Source organism: Amblyraja radiata, chromosome 10, assembly GCF_010909765.2.
Source record: "Amblyraja radiata isolate CabotCenter1 chromosome 10, sAmbRad1.1.pri, whole genome shotgun sequence".
NCBI lineage: Eukaryota > Metazoa > Chordata > Chondrichthyes > Rajiformes > Rajidae > Amblyraja > Amblyraja radiata.
In genome coordinates this window covers 9,771,361-9,790,526 of record NC_045965.1, presented here as the reverse complement: position 1 = coordinate 9,790,526, position 19,166 = coordinate 9,771,361, and the positions used below count along the sequence as shown (strand labels likewise).

The following is a 19,166-nucleotide window of genomic DNA, read 5'->3' as shown; positions in this document are numbered from 1 at the left end:
CATGTACCTGTTGCTTAAATATTGCGATAGTAATTGGCTCAACTACCTCCTCCTGTAGCTCGTACACCCACCCATGTAGAAAAGTTACGCTCAGGTTGCTATGAAATCTTTCCCCCCTCACCTTAAACCTATGTCATCTGGTTCTTGGTTCCCCTCCTCTGGGCAAGTGGGAGAATGCAACAATTTGCATGGCAAGACAAGTAGAGAGTGTGGCAGAGTGGGTATTTTTACACAGACTGTGGTGTGTGCCTGGAATGCACTGCCAGGGGTGGTGGTGGAGGCAGATAAGTAGTTGTTTTTAAGAGAGAGTGGTACAGAAGGCGTATGGAATGCTTGCCTTCATCGGTCGGGGTGCAGGGTGCAAGAGTCAGGAAGTCATGATGCAGCTTTACAGGACTTTGGTTCGGTCACATTTGGAGGATGGTGATCCTATTACAGGAAGGATGTGGAGGCTTTGGAAAGGATGCAGAAGAGCTTTAATAATAATAATAATGGATGGGATTTATATAGCGCCTTTCTAATACTCAAGGCGCTTTACATCGCATTATTCATTCACTCCTCAGTCACACTCGGTGGTGGTAAGCTACTTCTGTAGCCACAGCTGCCCTGGGGCAGACTGATGGAAACGTGGCTGCCAATCTGCGCCTACGGCCCCTCCGACCACCAGCAATCACTCACACACATTCACACACAGGCAAAGGTGGGTGAAGTGTCTTGCCCAAGGACACAACGACAGTATGCACTCCAACTTTACCAGTATGCTGTCTGGATTAGAGGGTATTTGCTATAAGGAGAGATTGGGCAGACTTGGATAGTTTTCTCTGGAATGCCGGTGGTTGGGGGGGGGGGGGGGGGGGGGAAGAGACCTGATGGAGGTATATAACATTATGAGAGGCATAAATAGGGTAGACAGCCGGAACCTAATTTTATTTGCTCAAATATAATCTATATCTCTCAATTCCCGCCAAATCTATGTGCCCATTCAAAAGTCTCTTAAATGCAGCTATTATCGTATTAGCCTCCACCACTACCCCAGGCAGCATGTTCCAGACACTCACCAGCCTCCATGAAGAAAACTTGCCCAGCACATCGCTTTTAAACTTTGCCCCTCTCACCTCAAAGCTATCCGGTTCCTGATTTCCCCAATGTCTTTGACATTTCCACCCTGGGTTAAAGGTTCTGACTGTCTACACTATCTATGCCTCTCATCATTCCATATACTTCTATCAGGTCTTCTACATTCCAGATAAAACAATCCAAGTTTGTCCAACCTCTCCATGTGGCTAATACACCCTAACCCAGAGAGCATTCTGATAAACCTCTTCTGCACCCTCTTCAAAACTTCCACATCCTTCCTGTAATGGGGGTGACCAGAATGGCACGCAATATTCCAAATGCAGACTGACCTAAGTCCTATAGAGCTGCAATATAGACCTTACATTCTGTTGTCAAACTATTTTAAATTCACAGCGACTAGAAAGTACACTTTGACTTACTGACTGAGGGGAAATTGGAAGAGGGGAGGTCTAATACCATTAATTATGAAAAGGGAAACAATTTGCTCTCTGGATGATACTGGACTTCCATGAATAATCTCTTGTTAGTGCAAAGATAAATGAAATTGTGGACTCTGTAAGTGGATGTTTGACCAAAACAAGTTGTTTTAGGTTTAGGTTTATTATTGTTACGTTTACCAAGTGACAGTGAAATGCTTTGTTTTACATGCTACCCAATCAGATCAAATAATTCTAAACCTCAATACAGTCAAGTACAACAGGTAGAGCAATGGTAGAGAAAATACCGAGCACAGAATATAGTTGTTCTCTGCAATATAGCGCTTTCTTATCTTTTAGTTTGTGGATACAGCATGGAAACAGGGTCTTTGGCCCACCGGATCCTTGCTGACCATTGATCAACTGTACACATCAGTTTTATGTTATTCTACCTGGTCTCTTTGAAAAAAAAAACACCATTGAGCAATGGTGATGCATTATTGTGCATCAGTTCCAGAGAGAAATGGCAATGTGCACAATGGGGTAGAAGTGAATCGGACAGTACACTAGCTTATGTTCAGAACTCTGAGCAAAAAACAAAATACAGAGTGCAGAATACACTGTACTTCTCATCATGGTAGCACATTAGTTCCAAAGACAAATGTCCAATATCCACAATGTTGTAGAGGTGAATTGGACAGTATTATGGAAGGAACGTTCAGAAGCCCGATGATAACAGAGGGGAAGAAGCTGCTGAGCCTGGTGATGCGCGATATCAAGACTCTGTACCTTCTTTAGGATGGGAGCAGGGAAAAGGAGGAATGACCGGAGTGGGACAAGTCTGACCAGAGGGACATGTTATCATACCAGACTGATTCCTGGGATGTCAGGACTGTCTTATGAAGAAAGACTGGATAGACTTGGTTTATACTCTCTAGAATTTAGGAGATTGAGAGGGGATCTTATAGAAACTTACAAAATTCTTAAGGGGTTGGACAGGCTAGATGCAGGAAGATTGCTCCCGATGTTGGGGAAGTCCAGGACAAGGGGTCACAGCTTAAGGATAAGGGGGAAATCCTTTAAAACCGAGATGAGAAGAACTTTTTTCACACAGAGAGTGGTGAATCTCTGGAACTCCCTGCCACAGAGGGTAGTCGAGGCCAGTTCATTGGCTATATTTAAGAGGGAGTTAGATGTGGCCCTTGTGGCTAAGGGGATCAGAGGGTATGGAGAGAAGGCAGGTACGGGATACTGAGTTGGATGATCAGCCATGATCATATTGAATGGCGGTGCAGGCTCGAAGGGCCGAATGGCCTACTCCTGCACCTAATTTCTATGTTTCTATGTTTCTATCATGACATGTTAATTGGATTTCAGTGAAACCTCCCTCATAAGCTTCAGCAAGGTGCATACCATTTACTTTGCTGATTGCTTTGTTAGATATTATGCACAGCTCTGCATGATAGTAGATAGTGTTTGAGAGAAAGGCAAATGGTGAATGTAGGTTTTGGATTTTTATTTAAATTGATGAAGTAGTTCACGGGCACATGGGCTTAAGGATTTACTCTTTTAATTTCTGCTTTTAACCAAACAGAATCCTAATGATCAATTTTCACACAGCCCAGACAGATGGCCTGAGAGTGTACCGTCTCTTAAGGTCCACGAGTAAAACGAGTTTGATCAGATATAAAGCAATAATTCACCTTAAAACACTTCTAAAATTTGGCCAGGCCCACAACAAATTAACAGCTTCTTGCACATCGTAAAAAATAAGCTTTTGGGAAACATAAAATCGGCATTTAGTGCAATGCGAGTGCTTCTCTCTCTGTCTCTGGTCAATCTGTGTTCAGTTTAGTTTAGATACAGCATAGAAACCGGCCCTTCAGTCCACCGAGTCCACACCGCGACACTAGTCCTATTTTCTACTTTCAGTCTGAAGAAGGGTCCCGACCCGAAACGTCACCCATCACTTTTCTCCAGAGATGCTGCCTGACCCGCTGAGTTACTCCAGCACTTTGTGTCTATCTTTGGTATAAACCAGCATCTGCAGTTCTTTGTCTCTACATTTCCCTATTTTTATATGGTCTTATGCAAAGCCAAATGAAGCTTAAATGCATTCACATTTTCACAAACCAGCATCTGCAGTTATTTCCTGCTCACTAGTTCTATCTTATCCCACTTAATCCAAAAGGTGAAAAACAAAATTCAGTTGCATTTTTCATGAAAAATAATTATTAATGTAATTGTGCAAAAGTTTCCCCATTATAAAATGTTCAAGCACAAATCATATTGAATTTACAAGGATGTTTCCAGGACTCGAGGGACTGAACTCTATGGAGAGGTTGGGCAAGCATAGACTTTATTCCTTGGAGCACAGGAGCATCTGGGGTGATCTTCATGAGGTGTACAAAATCATGAGAGGAATAAATTGGGTGAATGTACTGTGCCTATCACCCAGAGTATGGGGAATCAATAACCAGAGGACATAGCTTTAAGGTAAGAGGGGCAAGATTGAATAGGAGCCTGAGGAGCAATGTTTTTACTCAGAGGCTAGTGGCAAAAAGCTGCCAGATAGTGGGAACAAGCTGCCAGAGGAGGTGGTTGAAGCAGGTAACATAACAGCATTTAAACAGACATTTGGACAGGTACATGGATAGGAAAAGTTTAGAGGGGTATGGGCCAACTGTGAGCAAAGGGAACTAGCTTAGATGGAGCATTTTGGACAGCATGGACGAGTTGGGCTGAAGGGTCTGTCTCTGTGCAATATGTCTCGATGACTCTAATTACAAGGAGGGAATAGATGAAAACTCATGGAGAACTCATGAGGAAAAGAAAACATGGAAATGGGGGACCTCACTGAAACTTACCAAATTGTGAAAGGCCTGGATAGAATGGATGTGGAGAGAATGTTTCCACTGGTGGGAGAGTCTAGGACCAGAGGGCACAGCCTCAGAATATAAGGATGTGCCTTTAGAAAGGAGACGGGGATGAAGTTCTTTAGCCAGAGGATGGCGAATCTTTGGAATTCATTGCCAGAACGCTGTGAAGGCCAAGTCATTGGATATTTATAAAGCAGAGATTGATAGATTATTAATTAGTATGGGTGTCAGGGGTTATGGGGAGAAGACAGGAGAATGTGGTTGAGAGGGAAAGATAGATCAGCCATGATTGAATGTTTGAGAAAGAACTGCAGATGCTGGAGAAATCGAAAATGAGTCTGAAGAAGGGTCTCGACCCGAAACGTCACCTATTCCTTCGCTCCATAGATGCTGCCTCACCTGCTGAGTTTCTCCAGCATTTTTGTCTCGCCATGATTGAATGGTGGAGTAGACCTGATGGGCCAAATGTCCTAATTCTGCTCCCTCAACTTATGAATGTGAAAAAGTGGATGAGAAGCCAATGTAAGGTAAGTGGAGTTTTATCGGGAGAGATTTATAACATATTAACGAGGGAGTCTTGCCCACCAATTGGGAGTGGGTTAAAACAGCTATGGGATGTATTTCAGTTTAATATACTAATTACAAAGTCTGGCTGATTTATTTAGAAAAAAACAAACAGATTGGAATCAGTAGTTATTTGTAATTATAACATAGAAAAATTCAGCACTGGCCTTATGACCCTCAATGTCAATACCGAACATGACGCCAAGTTAAACTAATCTCCTCTGTCTGCACGGGATCCATATCCCTCCATTCCCTGCATATCCATGCATAATCCATGCATAAATGATAAAGGCCTGCTAAATACAACCATCGTATCTGCCTCCACCACCACTTCTGGCAGCACTTTCCAGGACTGGATATATTTAACACAGTCAAAAATTCATGATAGAATAATATTTATTTTGAATGTTTTTTTGTCATGTGGTGAAGAATAGGTGGGATAATGTGGAGAGCTTCGCAGTGGCAGAAAGAACGAGAAGAGATAATGTCAAGTAAATCATACAATGTTAGCTGCAGCAACAGAGACACCTGTGGGTCTCTTTGGAGATAGCAGGACCATCGAGAAGCCTTTTTAAAAAGGCACTCCATGTCCGTGTCTATACAAATATAAAATCAGATTAAGAGAGTTAAGGGATTATGGTAAGAGTTCACAAAATATTGCTTGAATGGTCTTCTTCTGCTCCTATGACATGAATTTATACAGATACTTGATTGGTAAGAGTGTAAATGGTTATGGGGAGTAGGCAGGAGAATGGAGTTGAAAGGGAAAGATAGATCAGCCATGATTGAATGGCAGTGTAGACTTTATGGACCAAATGGCCATCTACTCCTATAAACTTATGAACATGAATCTGGGGTATTGTGATTACCCGTGGGTCCTTAAAGAGGGGGCAAGCAGGGACTAACCCGGATTTATTTAGTTCCGTGGAGTGAAAACCGGCAGCATTTTCCTGAAAGCAGACGAGGGAAACCTGAGAGAAGTCTGCAAAATAGTGGCACGGTGGTGCAGCAGGTAGAGACACTGCTGTCTGTGGAACTGATGCGGTACAATGTAGAACCAAAGGTCTGCAGGTGCTGGTTTATACCAAAGATAGACACAAAGTGCTGGAGCAACTCAATGTTGAATTCTCTAATTTTCACTAACTTCCAATAACATTCTCCTCCCCCCTTGTCCCTTTCCTCCACCCTGGTCGTTGAACCTGTTCCACTGTTCCCCACATTGTTTCCCTCTTGACACACACGTTCCCTGGCCAACGATTGGTCTACCAGGCAACGCCATGGAATGCACTGCCAGGTCATTTCTTGCAGGCGCTGATTTGTCCTCGTTTTTTCTCTCCTCCAGCTCAGCCCAACCTTCAGTCTGAAGGAGGGTCTTGATCTGAAACGTCGCCCATCTATTTTCTCCAGAGATGTTGCCTGACCTGCTAAGTTACTCCAGCACTTTGTGTCTATCGGGCGGTCACGGTGGAGCAGAGGTCGGGTTGCTGCCTTACAGCGAATGCAGCGCCGGAGACCCGGGTTCGATCCTGACTATGGGTGCTGTCTGTGTGGAGTTTGTACGTTCTCCCTGTGATCTAGGTGGGTTTTCTCTATGATCTTCGGTTTCCTCCCACACTCCAAAGACGTACAGGTTTGTAGGTTAATTGGCTTGGTAAATGTAAAAATTGTCACTAGTGGGTGTAGGATAATGTTAATGTGTGGGGTTCGCAGCGGCCTGTTTCCGCGCTGTATCTCTAAACTAAACTATCTTTGATGCGCTACAATGCTGAGAACTATATTCTGCACTCTGTACCTTCCCCATTCCTCTACCGATAGTATTGTAAACCAGTATTTGCAGTTCTTAGTTTCTCTATTATCTCACTTGTCAGTTATTAAGCTACATAATAATTATCTCCCATTGTAACCGACAAGAATAATATCATTATTAGCCGCAGGCTGATAAACGATGATGTTTTGGGTTGGGACCCTTCTTCAGAAAATAGAAAGAAATTTTGGTAGACACAAAGTGATGGAGTAACTCAGTGGGTCAGGCAGCATTGCTGTAGAACATGGATAGATGATGATGAGTAACTCAGTGGGTCGGGACCCTTCTTCAGACTGTCACTCCAGAATTTTTTGTCTATCTTTGGTATGAACCAGCATTTGCAGTTCATTTTTATTACAAGAAAACTTTGTAAGCAGGAGCAGGGTAAGAAATGTGTTACTGCCCTTTTGAAGACAACAACTTTGATTGCCTGACCAAAAGTCTGGCTCGTAACCGGAAGTACAGGAAGGGCTGCACAGTAGCGCAGCGGTTGAGTTGCTGCCTTAAAGGGCTTTCTCATGGTGCGACCTGACCCAAGACCTAACAAGAGTTTGACATCTGGGAAACTCCTGCGATAACAGTACGGCATTCGTGGACCACCGAGGACCTCCGTGGCGCTATCGTGTAACTTTGTAAGGTCGGGAGAAAATTCAAACATTTTTGAATTTCTCCAAGAGTGACTTGAGCACTTTTTGGTGAGCGTTGCAACATTGTATGAAGCAGATGCCAGTGCGATACCCGTGCGATATCCGTAATGACTCTTGCGGGTACCGTGGGAACTCCTACGAACGGTAAACCCGGAAGCTTGACAGAGGGGACATAAGGTGAGTAATAGGTATTAAAGGGGGCTTGGGGTGTGGAGGAAGGGAAGGGTGGGGGGGGGGTGGGGGGGGGGGGTGCTCGGGGTGATTACAATGCTCTCTGGGGTGCGGGAAGAAGGGTCTCGAAAAGCAACTCGCCGCTTTGCTCTTAAGACAATTTGCTTGGATTTGAATCTCCCCGCAGTACAAGGAAGTAGAGGCAAGGCTGCGCCGTGTGTTGGAAGGAACTGCAGATGCTGCTTTAACCCGAAGATAGACACAAAAAAACTGGAGCACTTCATCGTGTCAAGCAGCATCTCTGGAGAGAATGAATAGGTGACGTTTCGGGTTGGGAGACCCTTCTTCAGACCCGAAACTCTCGAGCCGAAACGTCACCTATACATTTTCTCCAGAGATGCTGCTTGACCCGATGAAGTGCTCCAGTTTTTTGTGTGTCTATCTTCGGGTTAAAGCAGCATCTGCAGTTCCTTCCAACACACGGCGCAACCTTGCCTCTACTTCCTTGTGCTGCGGGGAGATTCAAATCCAAGCAAATTGTCTTAAGAGCAAAGCGGCGAGTTGCTTTTCGAGACCCTTCTTCCCGCACCCCAGAGAGCATTGTAATCACCCTGAGCACCCCACCCCCACCCTTCCCTTCCTCCACACCCCAAGCCCCCTTTAATACCTATTACTCACCTTATGTCCCCTCTGTCAAGCTTCCGGGTTTGCCGTTCGCAGGAGTTCCCACGGTACCCGCAAGAGTCATTACGGATATCGCACGGGTATCGCACTGGCATCTGCTTCATACAATGTTGCAACGCTCACCAAAAAGTGCTCGTCACTCTTGGAGAAATTCAAAAATGTTTGAATTTTCTCCCGACCTTACAAAGTTACACGATAGCGCCACGGAGGTCCTCGGTGGTCCACGAATGCCGTACTGTTATCGCAGGAGTTTCCCAGATGTTAAACTCTTGTTAAGTCTTGGGTCAGGTCGCACCGTGAGAACGGGCGTGCCAGAGACCCGGGTTCGATTCTGACCTTGGGTGCTGTCTGTGCAGAGTTTGTATGTTCCCTTTGTGACGGCAAGGGTTTTTTTCCTGGGAGCTCTGGTTTCCTCCCATACTGCAAAGACGTGCGGGTTTGTAGGCTATTTTTTAAATTAATGTTTTTTAATTAGTAATAGTAGTTTGTAGGCTGGAGCTGATCCTGGAGTTTAATTTCCATCTCCACAACTCTCAGTCTGAAGAAGATTCTCGACCCGAAACGTCACCCATTCCTTTTCTCCAGAGATGCTGCCTGAGTTACTCCAGCATTTTGTGCCTATCTTTTTAATTGGCTTTGTTAAAAAATGGTAAATTCTCCCGAGTGTGCAGGTTAGTATTAGTGTACGGGGTCACCGGTCAGCGCGGACTCGGTGGGCTGAAGGGCCTGTTTCCACGCTGTATCTACTTGATCAAGTTAGACTGAAGATTAATTAAATCACATTGGATCACTTACCTAAATAGTGTTTGCACATTGACGATGGTTTTGGCATCCGCCATATAATCCTCCTCAGCACTCATTGTGCTCTCCTTGTCCACCACCACCATGTTAGCAGCAAAGGTCACTCCACACCGCAGTAGATCGTCCAGGCTTTAGGGCAGTAAAAAGTGAGAGTTAACATTCACATCACAAGGAACTGCAGGTGTCGGTTTACAAAAAAAGACACAAAGTGACGGAGTACCTCAGCGGGTCAGGCAGCATCTCTGGAGGACATGGGTAGGTGATGTTTTAGAAGCTCATAGGTTCATAAGTCAGTGGAGCAGAATTAGGCCATTTGGCCCATCGATCCTACTATAGGAGTAGATGGCCATTTGGTCCATAAAGTCTACACTGCCATTCAATCACGGCTGAACCATCTTTCCCTCTCATCCCCATTCTCCTGCCTTCTCCCCATAACCCCGACACCCTTACTAATCAAGAATCTGCACTTTAAATTGCCCAATGACTTGGCCTCTTAGCGAATGTAGCAACGAATCCCACAGATTCACCATCCTCTGCCTAAAGAAATTCCTCTTCAACTGCACACCAGAGGTACGTCCTTTTATTCTGAGACTGTCCTCTGGTCCTAGACTCTCCCACTAGTGGCAACATCCTCTCCACCTGGCCTTCCACTGTTCTGTAGGTTTTGTGTCAGGACCCTTCTTCAGACTGGTGAATGGAGGGAGGCTATGGATCACATGCAGGCAGAGGAGATGTGGCATTGTGTTCACCACGGACATTGTGGGCCGAAGGACCTGTTCCATGTTCCTTATGTTCTATGTTAACCAGTGGGGCACCTTGGTCGGCGTGGACAAGTTGTGCCATAGGGCCTGTTTCCCTGCTGTGTGACTCTAGTGTGAATGGGTGATCGAGCACAGACTCGGGGGCCAAAAGGTTTATTTTCATGATGTATCCCCAATTCAGAAACTAAATAACCTGAGAAAGAGTGGTGTGCAGAAACAGAACCATAGACTATAGTGATCTCTAAATATTTAGAAATAAAATATTGTAGTTGTTGGATACCGAAAGTTGGGAAAAACAAGTTTAGAATGGAAATAAATCAGTTTTGTATTTACTGAAGAAAGGTTTATGGGTTGAAATGCACTGCACTGTGTCGACATAAAAATCAACATCTACCAAACTGAATAACAAAGCAGGTAGTTTCCTGGACTGATTTCAGCAATTGGGAAAGTCACATTTACACCTTGTGGACACTTTATAATCTCACAGGAAATGCCAAGTGTGGCCAGTTTCCACATCTAATTTTGAAAAGGGGGTTGAGTGGAAATAAATGTCCTTTCCAAAATCGTGAACTGCAATTCGCAATTGGTAGAATAATCACATGTTACTTTGATAAATCTTGAAGGGACCTGAACAATTGCTGCAAGTTTTATTTCCCAGTAACTCTTTCCGCCCTCGCTCATGACTTGTGTTGAGAAAGGTAATTAATATCCTTTCCAATGGCACTCGATACTGCAAGCTTGTCTGTCAAAGCAAGAGTACAACTCGCAGTTATGTCTTAATATAAATTAACGGCCATTGAAGGGGGAAACCATTCTGGATTCTTGTTCTCCCTTGGACTCCAGGAATGGAGATTGCAACTGGTTCAAGGAAACTTGCTACCTAGATCGAAATCCATTTACATCTGTGGCCCAGCTAAATTTCTGAGGACAAATAGCACCTTCACATTTCTCAGTTTTGGTGATTTTGTTAACGTTTTTCATGGTGGGGATGCTAGGAACACTTGTCCCATCAGGGTGGTAAATCTGTGGAATTCATTGTCACAGACGGCGGTGGAAGTCAAGTCATTGGGTATTTTTAAAGTGGAGACTGATAGGTTATTGATTAGTAAGGATATCAAAGGCAAGAAAATATCTCTGAACTAAACTAAATCGGGTTGGGAGGGAAAAATAGATCAGCCATGATTGAATCAAAGAGCAGACTCGATGGACCGAATGGAAACAAGATGGGGAGGAATTTCTTTAGTCAGAGGGTGGTGAATATGTGGAATAATGTCCAGGTTCAGGAACAGCTACTTCCCCACAGCCATCAGGCTATTAAACACAACAAATAAGTTCTGAGCTCTGAACTGCAAAAGACTATATTATTATTTGTTATTTGCACTATATTTGTTATTTATTGAACTTTTTCTTTTCCCCCCATTATATATAATGTTTACATATTCACATATTCTGTTGTGCTGCAGCAAGTAAGAATTTCATTGTCCCATCCGGGACATCTGACAATAAAACACTCTTGACTTGACTCTTGAATTCATTGCCACAGAAAGCTGTGAAGGCGAAGTCAATGGATATTTTTAAGACGGAGATTGACAGATTCTTGATTTGTAAGGGTGTCAGAGGTTATAGAGAGAAGGCACGAGAATAGGATTGAGAGAGAAAGATATGAATGGAGGGTGAAGAGAGGGGTGAGTAGTTAAAATAGTTGGCAACCGGGAGATCCAGCAGGCCTTGGTGGGCTGAGCACAAGTGATCAGCGTGGCGGGTGAGCATTTGATGAATTGATGCTTGGTCTTGCTGATGTACAGGAGGCCACATCGGGAACACCGGATGCAGTAGATGGGGTGAACAAGATGTTCACCAAATCCTGAAATCATGTATTTAGTTTGGATTTCCTCTCAGAAGTCTCCAATGCTCAACTCTTGCCAAAGACGAGAGGCAGTGAGTAATGCCCCTGTCCCACTTAGGAAACCTGAACGGAAACCTCTGGAGACTTTGTGCCCCACCCAAGGTTTCCGTGCGGTGACCGGAGGTTTTTGTCAGTCTCCCTACCTGCTTCCACTACCTGCAACCCCCGGCAACCACCTGCAACCTCCGGGAACCGCACGGAAACCTTGGGTGGGGCGCAAAGTCTCAAGAGGTTTCCGTTCAGGTTTCCTAAGTGGGACAGGGGCATTAACGTTTGCCTCAGCATCTCCTGCCGGCGCTGCTTTGGATCAATCTGTTTTTTAGCGGAATGGACGTGAATAATATATACGAGTGACAATCCACAAAAACACAGGACAAAAACACGACAGGTCTTCATGCAATTCATGCAGCAATCCAATCAATTATTTTTAACCAAACAAAACTGTTGGTAAAAATACAAAGAACAATACTCATGCCAAAATAAAAACTACTGCTGTTCACAGGACACACAAGCTTTTATTTTTTGCCAGATATCCATGCCTATTGGTCTTACATACTTGTCAATACAGCCAACCATGTAGTATACCATTGGAAACCAGCAGATTGCTTCCAGAAATTGTACATTTGGCCTGGAGGGAAAGCCATAACGTAGAGAATGCGTTTTACATACATCTTAAACAAACATTTCTGCAGCTCAATGTTAACTGTAAACAGAACGGTTCCAACACATAAAGTTGTCTTCTGAAATATTGATCAGGAAAAAAAACTGTACTTTAGAATATTTTGAGGAATGTATTTTAAGGGCAGCATAGTGGTGCAGCTGGTAGCACTGCTGTTTCACACAACACGCCAGAGACTTGGAGTTTGACCCTGACCTTGGGTGCTGTCTGTGTGTGTGGAGTCTGTACCTTCTCCCGGTAACCACATGGCTTTCCTCCGGTTTCCTCCCACACTCTAAAGACGTGCGGGTCTGTAGGATAATTGCTTCTGTAAATTGTCCCTATTGTGCAGGATGTGAAAGTGGGATAACAGAGAACTAGCGTGAACAGGTGATCAATGATGGGTGTGGACTCAGTGGGCCGAAGGGCCTGTTTCCATGCTGTATCTTTCAATCAAAAAGGAATGTCGGGAATCTTGTGTAGGAAGGAACTGCAAGTGCTGGTTTAAACCAAAGATCGACACAAAAAGCTGGGATAACTCAGGTCAGACAGCATCTCTGGCATGATGCTGATCTCCAGAGATGCTGTCTGACTCGTTGACTTACCCCAGCTTTTTGTGCCTAATTAGGAATCTTGGTTCTTCTTGGCCTAATGCTTTATTGAACTCTTCATATACTCTTCAGCCTTTCAGGACTATCTGTGTTGCCGGACCAACAGAGGTCACGGCCTCCAAGAGGAGTCCAACGGTACCTGAACAGTCTGCCGAGGTCGCCCAGGGGCCGAGATACCGGCCTGGATGGTCAGACTGGGAAGTCGGCTATGGGAACGGATCTGCCGGATCCAACTGTGCCGGAGTTACAAAGCCCCGGCGGCAAGGGGCAAATTCGACCCGCCAATTGGCGCGGAAGTCCCGATGAGGTCATGATCGGCCCCATCACCCGGCCTAGGCGCCACATTTTCGGGGGGAAACACTGCCTTTTCAGGATTGGTTAGCCAAAGGTGGAAATAGTAGAAAATAGAATAGGGATCTCAATGGACAAATTGTCAGTACAGGTATTAAATTGGGTTTTTTGTTAAATAATTTTGTTTTAAACTGAGAAGCCATTACTTGGAGTTTCAATCAAATCTTCCAGTATTGACATACTGCAAAATTTTCAATGTCATACAAGTAACAGAACATGGAACTGTACAGCACAGGAACAGGCCCTTCAGCCCACAGTGTCTGTACTGAACACTGGGCCAAGTCACACTAGCCTGCTCGACCTGCATGCAAAGCCACTTAACATTCATGGATGAATTAAATAAAGTAGATTGGAGCACTGAACTTGTTTGAATGTCAACCTTAATGATTTGCGGATTATTCTCCTAATTTTAAAATGCCTACAATTTATGTTGAAAGGAGGTAAACTGGGAATTTCAAAGATACTTGTTTAACAGATGGTACCACAAAATTACTCAAGTCCATAATTAAACACTGCACACTGGGAAGTCAGCTGCACACTGATGGTCACCCCCAATGGAACTCATTGCCGTTTTTTGAAGTGTTGATTAAAATAGTGAATGAGGAACACATACCTACATTTATGTGGACTTCTAGAGGGCTTTTGATTAAATAAATTAAATCTCATCGAATTTAAAGCAAATTATTGACCCGTTTAGTAAATTAGCTGAGCTGGAAGGAGCAGAGGTCAGGGATAATGGACTGACAATCATGTTGTAGAGATTTACTTGTGTTGTGTTGCAAACAGCGTAGTTCATAAGTTATAGGAACAGAATTAGGCCATTCAGCCCATCGAGTCTACTCTGTCATTCAATCATAACTTATCCATCTTTCCCGCTCAACCCCATTCTCCTGCCTTCTCCCCATAACCTTTGACACCCTTACTAAACACGAATCTGTAAATATCGATGTTAAAAACACCCAATGACTTGGTCTCAAATGCTGTCGGTGGCAATGAATTCCAGATTCAGGTTTGCTCCAGCCACTCAGTCTTGGCCTCAGTAGAGGCATTGGCTCTCTAGGGCTTCATTCCAGCAGTCCAGTCTTCACCACACGGTGGCGCTGGTGGTCTTGGGTTAGTCCCAGTGGCTCAGTGTTCCCAGAACCTGCGATAGGGGAACTCAGCTAGGAGGGAGGGCCCCCATTTTGTCTTCAGTTCCTCTTCCTCTCTCATCCTCTCCCTTCTCCCCTCTGGCTAGGATCCCTGGATTTTGTATGGACTGGCCTGACAAGGTTCTGGTAGCTCAATCCAATGTCAGTTCATTGGACCCAGTTGTTATCAACGATGTTGGGTCTTGGCCTCTCCTGGTCAGTCAACCTGTGACAGGGATCAGAGCGGCATCTGAGGGTAGGGGCGCTGTCACAGTTAGTACAGGAATTAACTTCCTCTGGCAGCTCGTTCCATATACCCACCGCCCTCTGTGTGAAAAAGCTGCTCCTCAGATTCCTACTAAACTTTTCCTTCTCACCTTAAACCTATGCTGTCTGGTTCTTCATGTTCCTATCCTGGGAAAAAGACTGTGCATTCACCCTTTCAATTCCCCTCGTGATATTATACACCTCTCAGGTGATCACCCCTCAGCCTCCTGCGCTCTGAGGAATAAAGTCCCAACCTGCTCAACCTCTCCCTTGACTCCTGGCAAAATCCTTGTAAATCTTCGCTGCACTTATTTCAACTTAATGGCATCTTTCCAGTCGCAGGGTGGCCAAACTGAACACAATTTACAGCTTGGAGAGATGTTGCTTCACAGCGCAAGAGACTCTGGTTCAATCCTGACCTTGCGTGCTGTCTGTGTGGAGTTTGCACGTTCTCCCTGCGACTGTGGATGCTACGGTTTCCACCCTCATCCCAAAGACGAGCGGGTTTGTAGGTTAATTGGCCTCTGTAAATTGCCACTAGTTTGCAGGGAGTGGATGAGAAAGAGGGATAACATAGAACTAGTGTGAACGGGTGATCAATGGTCAGCATGGACTCAGTGGGCCGAAGGGCCTGTTTCCATATGGTCTCTCTAAACTAAACTAAACTCAGCATCTGTGTCAATCAGCATCTGTGGAGGGAATGGACAGCTGACTTTTTGGGTCGAGACCCTTCTTCAGACAGACCAGCCATCTTAAGCAGACCTGGGCAAACAGAAGTGCCAGTGATGTATTGGCTTTGGAAGCAATAGAGGTAATGATACACAATGGATGAAGTGAACAAGAAAAATACCTGTACAAACTAATCTTTTATTCACTGGAATTTAGAAGGTTAAAGAGTAAATCAAAGTTTTCAAGCTGGAAAGGGGAACTGATAGGACAGGTAGTATCTACTTTAATTGACTGAGGAGTTGAGAACAAGTGGGAACAGAATGAAGAATGGAGATCAGAGGCAGACCCTTCATGATTTAAGTTTACAAATATGCAGAGAGCAGCAGAAGTTTGAAGCAAAGTTCTACGAATTGCAGCAACAATCGATGTGAGATAGGTTGTTGATTTTAAAGCTGAATTACGGTTTGCAAAAATCCATCAAAGGTATTAGTGGAGGGAGCAAATCAGATTGTGGAGTTGGGGCATCGATCAACCGGGGTATCACAGTGGAAGTCTCAATCAACCGGAAATAGACACAAAAAGCTGGAGTAACTCAGTGGGTCAGACAGCAGAAACGGAATAGGTGATGTTTTGGGTCGAGACCGTTCTTCAAATGAATGAGTGAATTATTCATGGGCCATGAATTAACCAGGGTGGCAAAGGCATGGATTTGCTCTTGGCCCGTTCTTGTTCTTCAGCCCTCGTGCGCGCTAGGCTTTATGAAGTCATGTACAGGCAATTATGGGTTTACATTCCCTACATTAAAACGAGCAGCACAGTGGCACAAACTCTCCCTCACTGTCAGCAAGACAAAGGATGTTGTGATTGACTTCAGGAAGTGAAGCAGCACAATACCGCAGTATACATTGACGGCACTGGAGTAGAGGTGGCTTCAAATTCCACCCCCTTGGCTCCATAAACCCATCCCCATTGCCCCCTACCCTACCCTACCAAAAGTAATATTCAGAGGAGCGGTTTGCACGACCCACTAAGGCCAGCGGTAGTGACTCGTGCACAGTGCGCTAACACCACCGCGTAGACTACTGCCACACTAATCATGCACGAATCATTATTTAAGGGCGGCACAGTGTCCCAGTGGTAGAGCTGCTGCCTCCCAGCACCAGAGAACCGGCTTCGATCCTGTCTTCCGGTGCTGTCTGTACGGAGTTTGCAAGTTCTCCCCGTGACCGCCTGTTGTGCTCTCATTTCCTCCCACACTCCAGAGATGTGCAGGTTAATTGGCCTCTGTAAATTGTCCCTAGAGTGTAGGATCGTGCTGGCTGGTCGGTGCGGACTCGGTGTGCAGAAGGGGCTGTTTCTGCATGTAAAGTCTAATATGCAAGTAATAACTTTGAAAACTTCAAAGAAGAAATACTATCTAGCGAAACGGTGCACAGTTTTAGAGAGAAGGGCAGTGGAGCACATGGTAGAACACCTAATGTACACACTGACATCTGTCTTGCCCAATGCCCTGCACTGTATTGCCACCCCCTTGTTCTTAGTGCCGCCCAGGTATTCCCATCGGCCTCCAGGGGGCAGTACTGCCCACTTTGGGAACCACTGCACCAGTGTATCGCATAGGTCAAGGTGAAGTACTCATTTCCTCCATTGTTCTTCAGGGCTTCACCCAAGGGAGATTTCATTTATTTAAGTATGACTAAAGAGCGAGTTGTATTTCAATTTGCTACGGTGTGAATACAAATTACGCCGATCACAATCAAGGATTCTGAACATAATGAGTTGAGTTTAGTTTATTGTCACGTGTACCGAGGTACAGTGAAAAGCTTTTGTTGCGTGCTATCCAGTCAGCGGAAAGACAATACACTATTACAATCGAGCCATCCACAGTGTGTAGATGCAGGATAAAGGAAAAATACGGGAATAACATTTAGTGCAAGATAAAGACTAGTAAAGTCCGATCAAGATACTCCGAGGGTTTTCAATGTGGTAGAAATTAGCTCAGTACTGCTCTCTACTTGTTTGTGGGATGGTTCAGTTGCCTGATAACATAATAAAGCAGAAAGGGATAGCTTAAACAATTTTGCTGAATGTTATTTAGTTTATTTTAGAGAGACAGGCACGGGAGCAGGGTCCTTGGCCACACGGTGACCATTGACCACCTGTTGACACTAGTTCTATGTTATCCCACTTCAAATTATATTCGGCATGGACATTATGGGTTCCTGTGTTCAGGTTAGTTTTGAGATACAGCATGGAAACAGGCCCTTCGGCCCATCAAGTCCATGCTGACCATTAATCACCTTTTCACACTTGTTCTGTGTGATCCCACTTTCTCGTCCACTTCTTACACACTAGGGTCAATTTTACAGAGGGACGATTAATCTACAAACCCGCACGTCTTAGGGATGTGGGTGTAAACCGGAGCGGTGCTGGCTCGAAGGGCTGAATGGCCTACTCCTGCATCTATTATCTATTGTCTATTGTCACCCAGAGGAAAGCCATGCAGTAGGAGTAACTACGAGTCTCTTGAAAGAGATTCAACTACACATAGACGGCATCCGAGGTCAGTATCGAACCCGGGTCTCCGGCGTCGTGATGCAGCAGTTCTACCAGTTGTGCCATAGTGCCGCCAAAATTATTAAAAATCTCTGTGAGGTTTGAGAAGCAAATTGGTGAGAAGACTGTAGTTCAATACAACCTACTGTCAGTAGATGGCAGATGCTACCTAAACATTGAGAAGGCTTTGAGACACGGAGATCAGTCCTGCTCAAGTAATCACAACTCCAGTCTTGTCAGAAATCATCTTATCACCAGTTACAAGATCCATCCGCATATCTTAAGTATCTATAAGCTAACAGATGTGGTATTTTAATATTTCTGTTAAAGATGATAATTCAGAAAAAAGAGAATTCATTGAAATTTCAAGCACTTTTCCCCCAAATTTTGAATTATTTTCAAAGCACAGATTTATAGGTTAATTGGCTTCTGTAAATTGTGTGTAGGATAGAACTAGTGTACGGGGTGATCGCTGGTCGGCGCGGAATCGGTATACCAAAGGGCCTGTTTCCACGCTGTATCTCTAAGACAAAAAATCAAAAAAGGTCACAGCTCTGCAAACATCCATGACCTGTTCAGCCAGTAGTTCCAGTCCCAACCACTCTCCGAGTCCAATGATTTGTTTTCTCTCAACAACCCACCGATCCTACCATTAATTAAATCTCTGATCATTAGTTCTGCTGTCTGGAATGGAAATAGGTCTTCACGTTCACCTTGATCAAGCCCCTCATATTTTTATACAACTCAATTACATTTTCCCTCCATCTCCTCCCTAACAATGGATACTCTCCGAGTTTAGATACTTATCATTGTCTTCTTATCAATATATTCCCTAACCCCTGTAACATTCCCATAAATATCCTCTGCATCAGTAGAGCAATCACCTTTGTCCTGTTATGTTACTGTACTCTAGCTGTGGCTGAACTAATATTAAGCTTAATAATAATAACTAAGCATCGGCATCTGAGAACCCAATTGAATAAATGTTGGTTTCATTAATTTCATTTAACTCCTCCATATTGTTCCCTGCCCGCCCCCTCCCCCACCCTAGTCATCCTGCTAGTTCCACAGTTTGCATCTTTGTACCCCAGTCGTCATCATATCTTCCCCAGCCAACAATGGGCCATTATGGACTCCACCCTTCCTGAGGTCATCTGTTGTCGGCCCTGATTTGTTCTGGCCTTTTGAAATGAAGACGTGAAGGTTTGTAGGTT

The 19,166-nt window shown here is 44.5% G+C and overlaps 1 protein-coding gene across 1 annotated transcript in view; it reads right to left on the bottom strand.

The window, feature by feature from the left end:
• The window catches only part of kcnt2 (potassium sodium-activated channel subfamily T member 2), a 302,520-nt gene that overhangs the window by 164,548 nt on the left and 118,806 nt on the right, over positions 1 to 19,166 (bottom strand). The window contains 2 exon segments of the mRNA XM_033029131.1: positions 9,038 to 9,172; positions 12,267 to 12,338. Coding sequence (XP_032885022.1) covers positions 9,038 to 9,172; positions 12,267 to 12,338 — 207 coding nt within the window.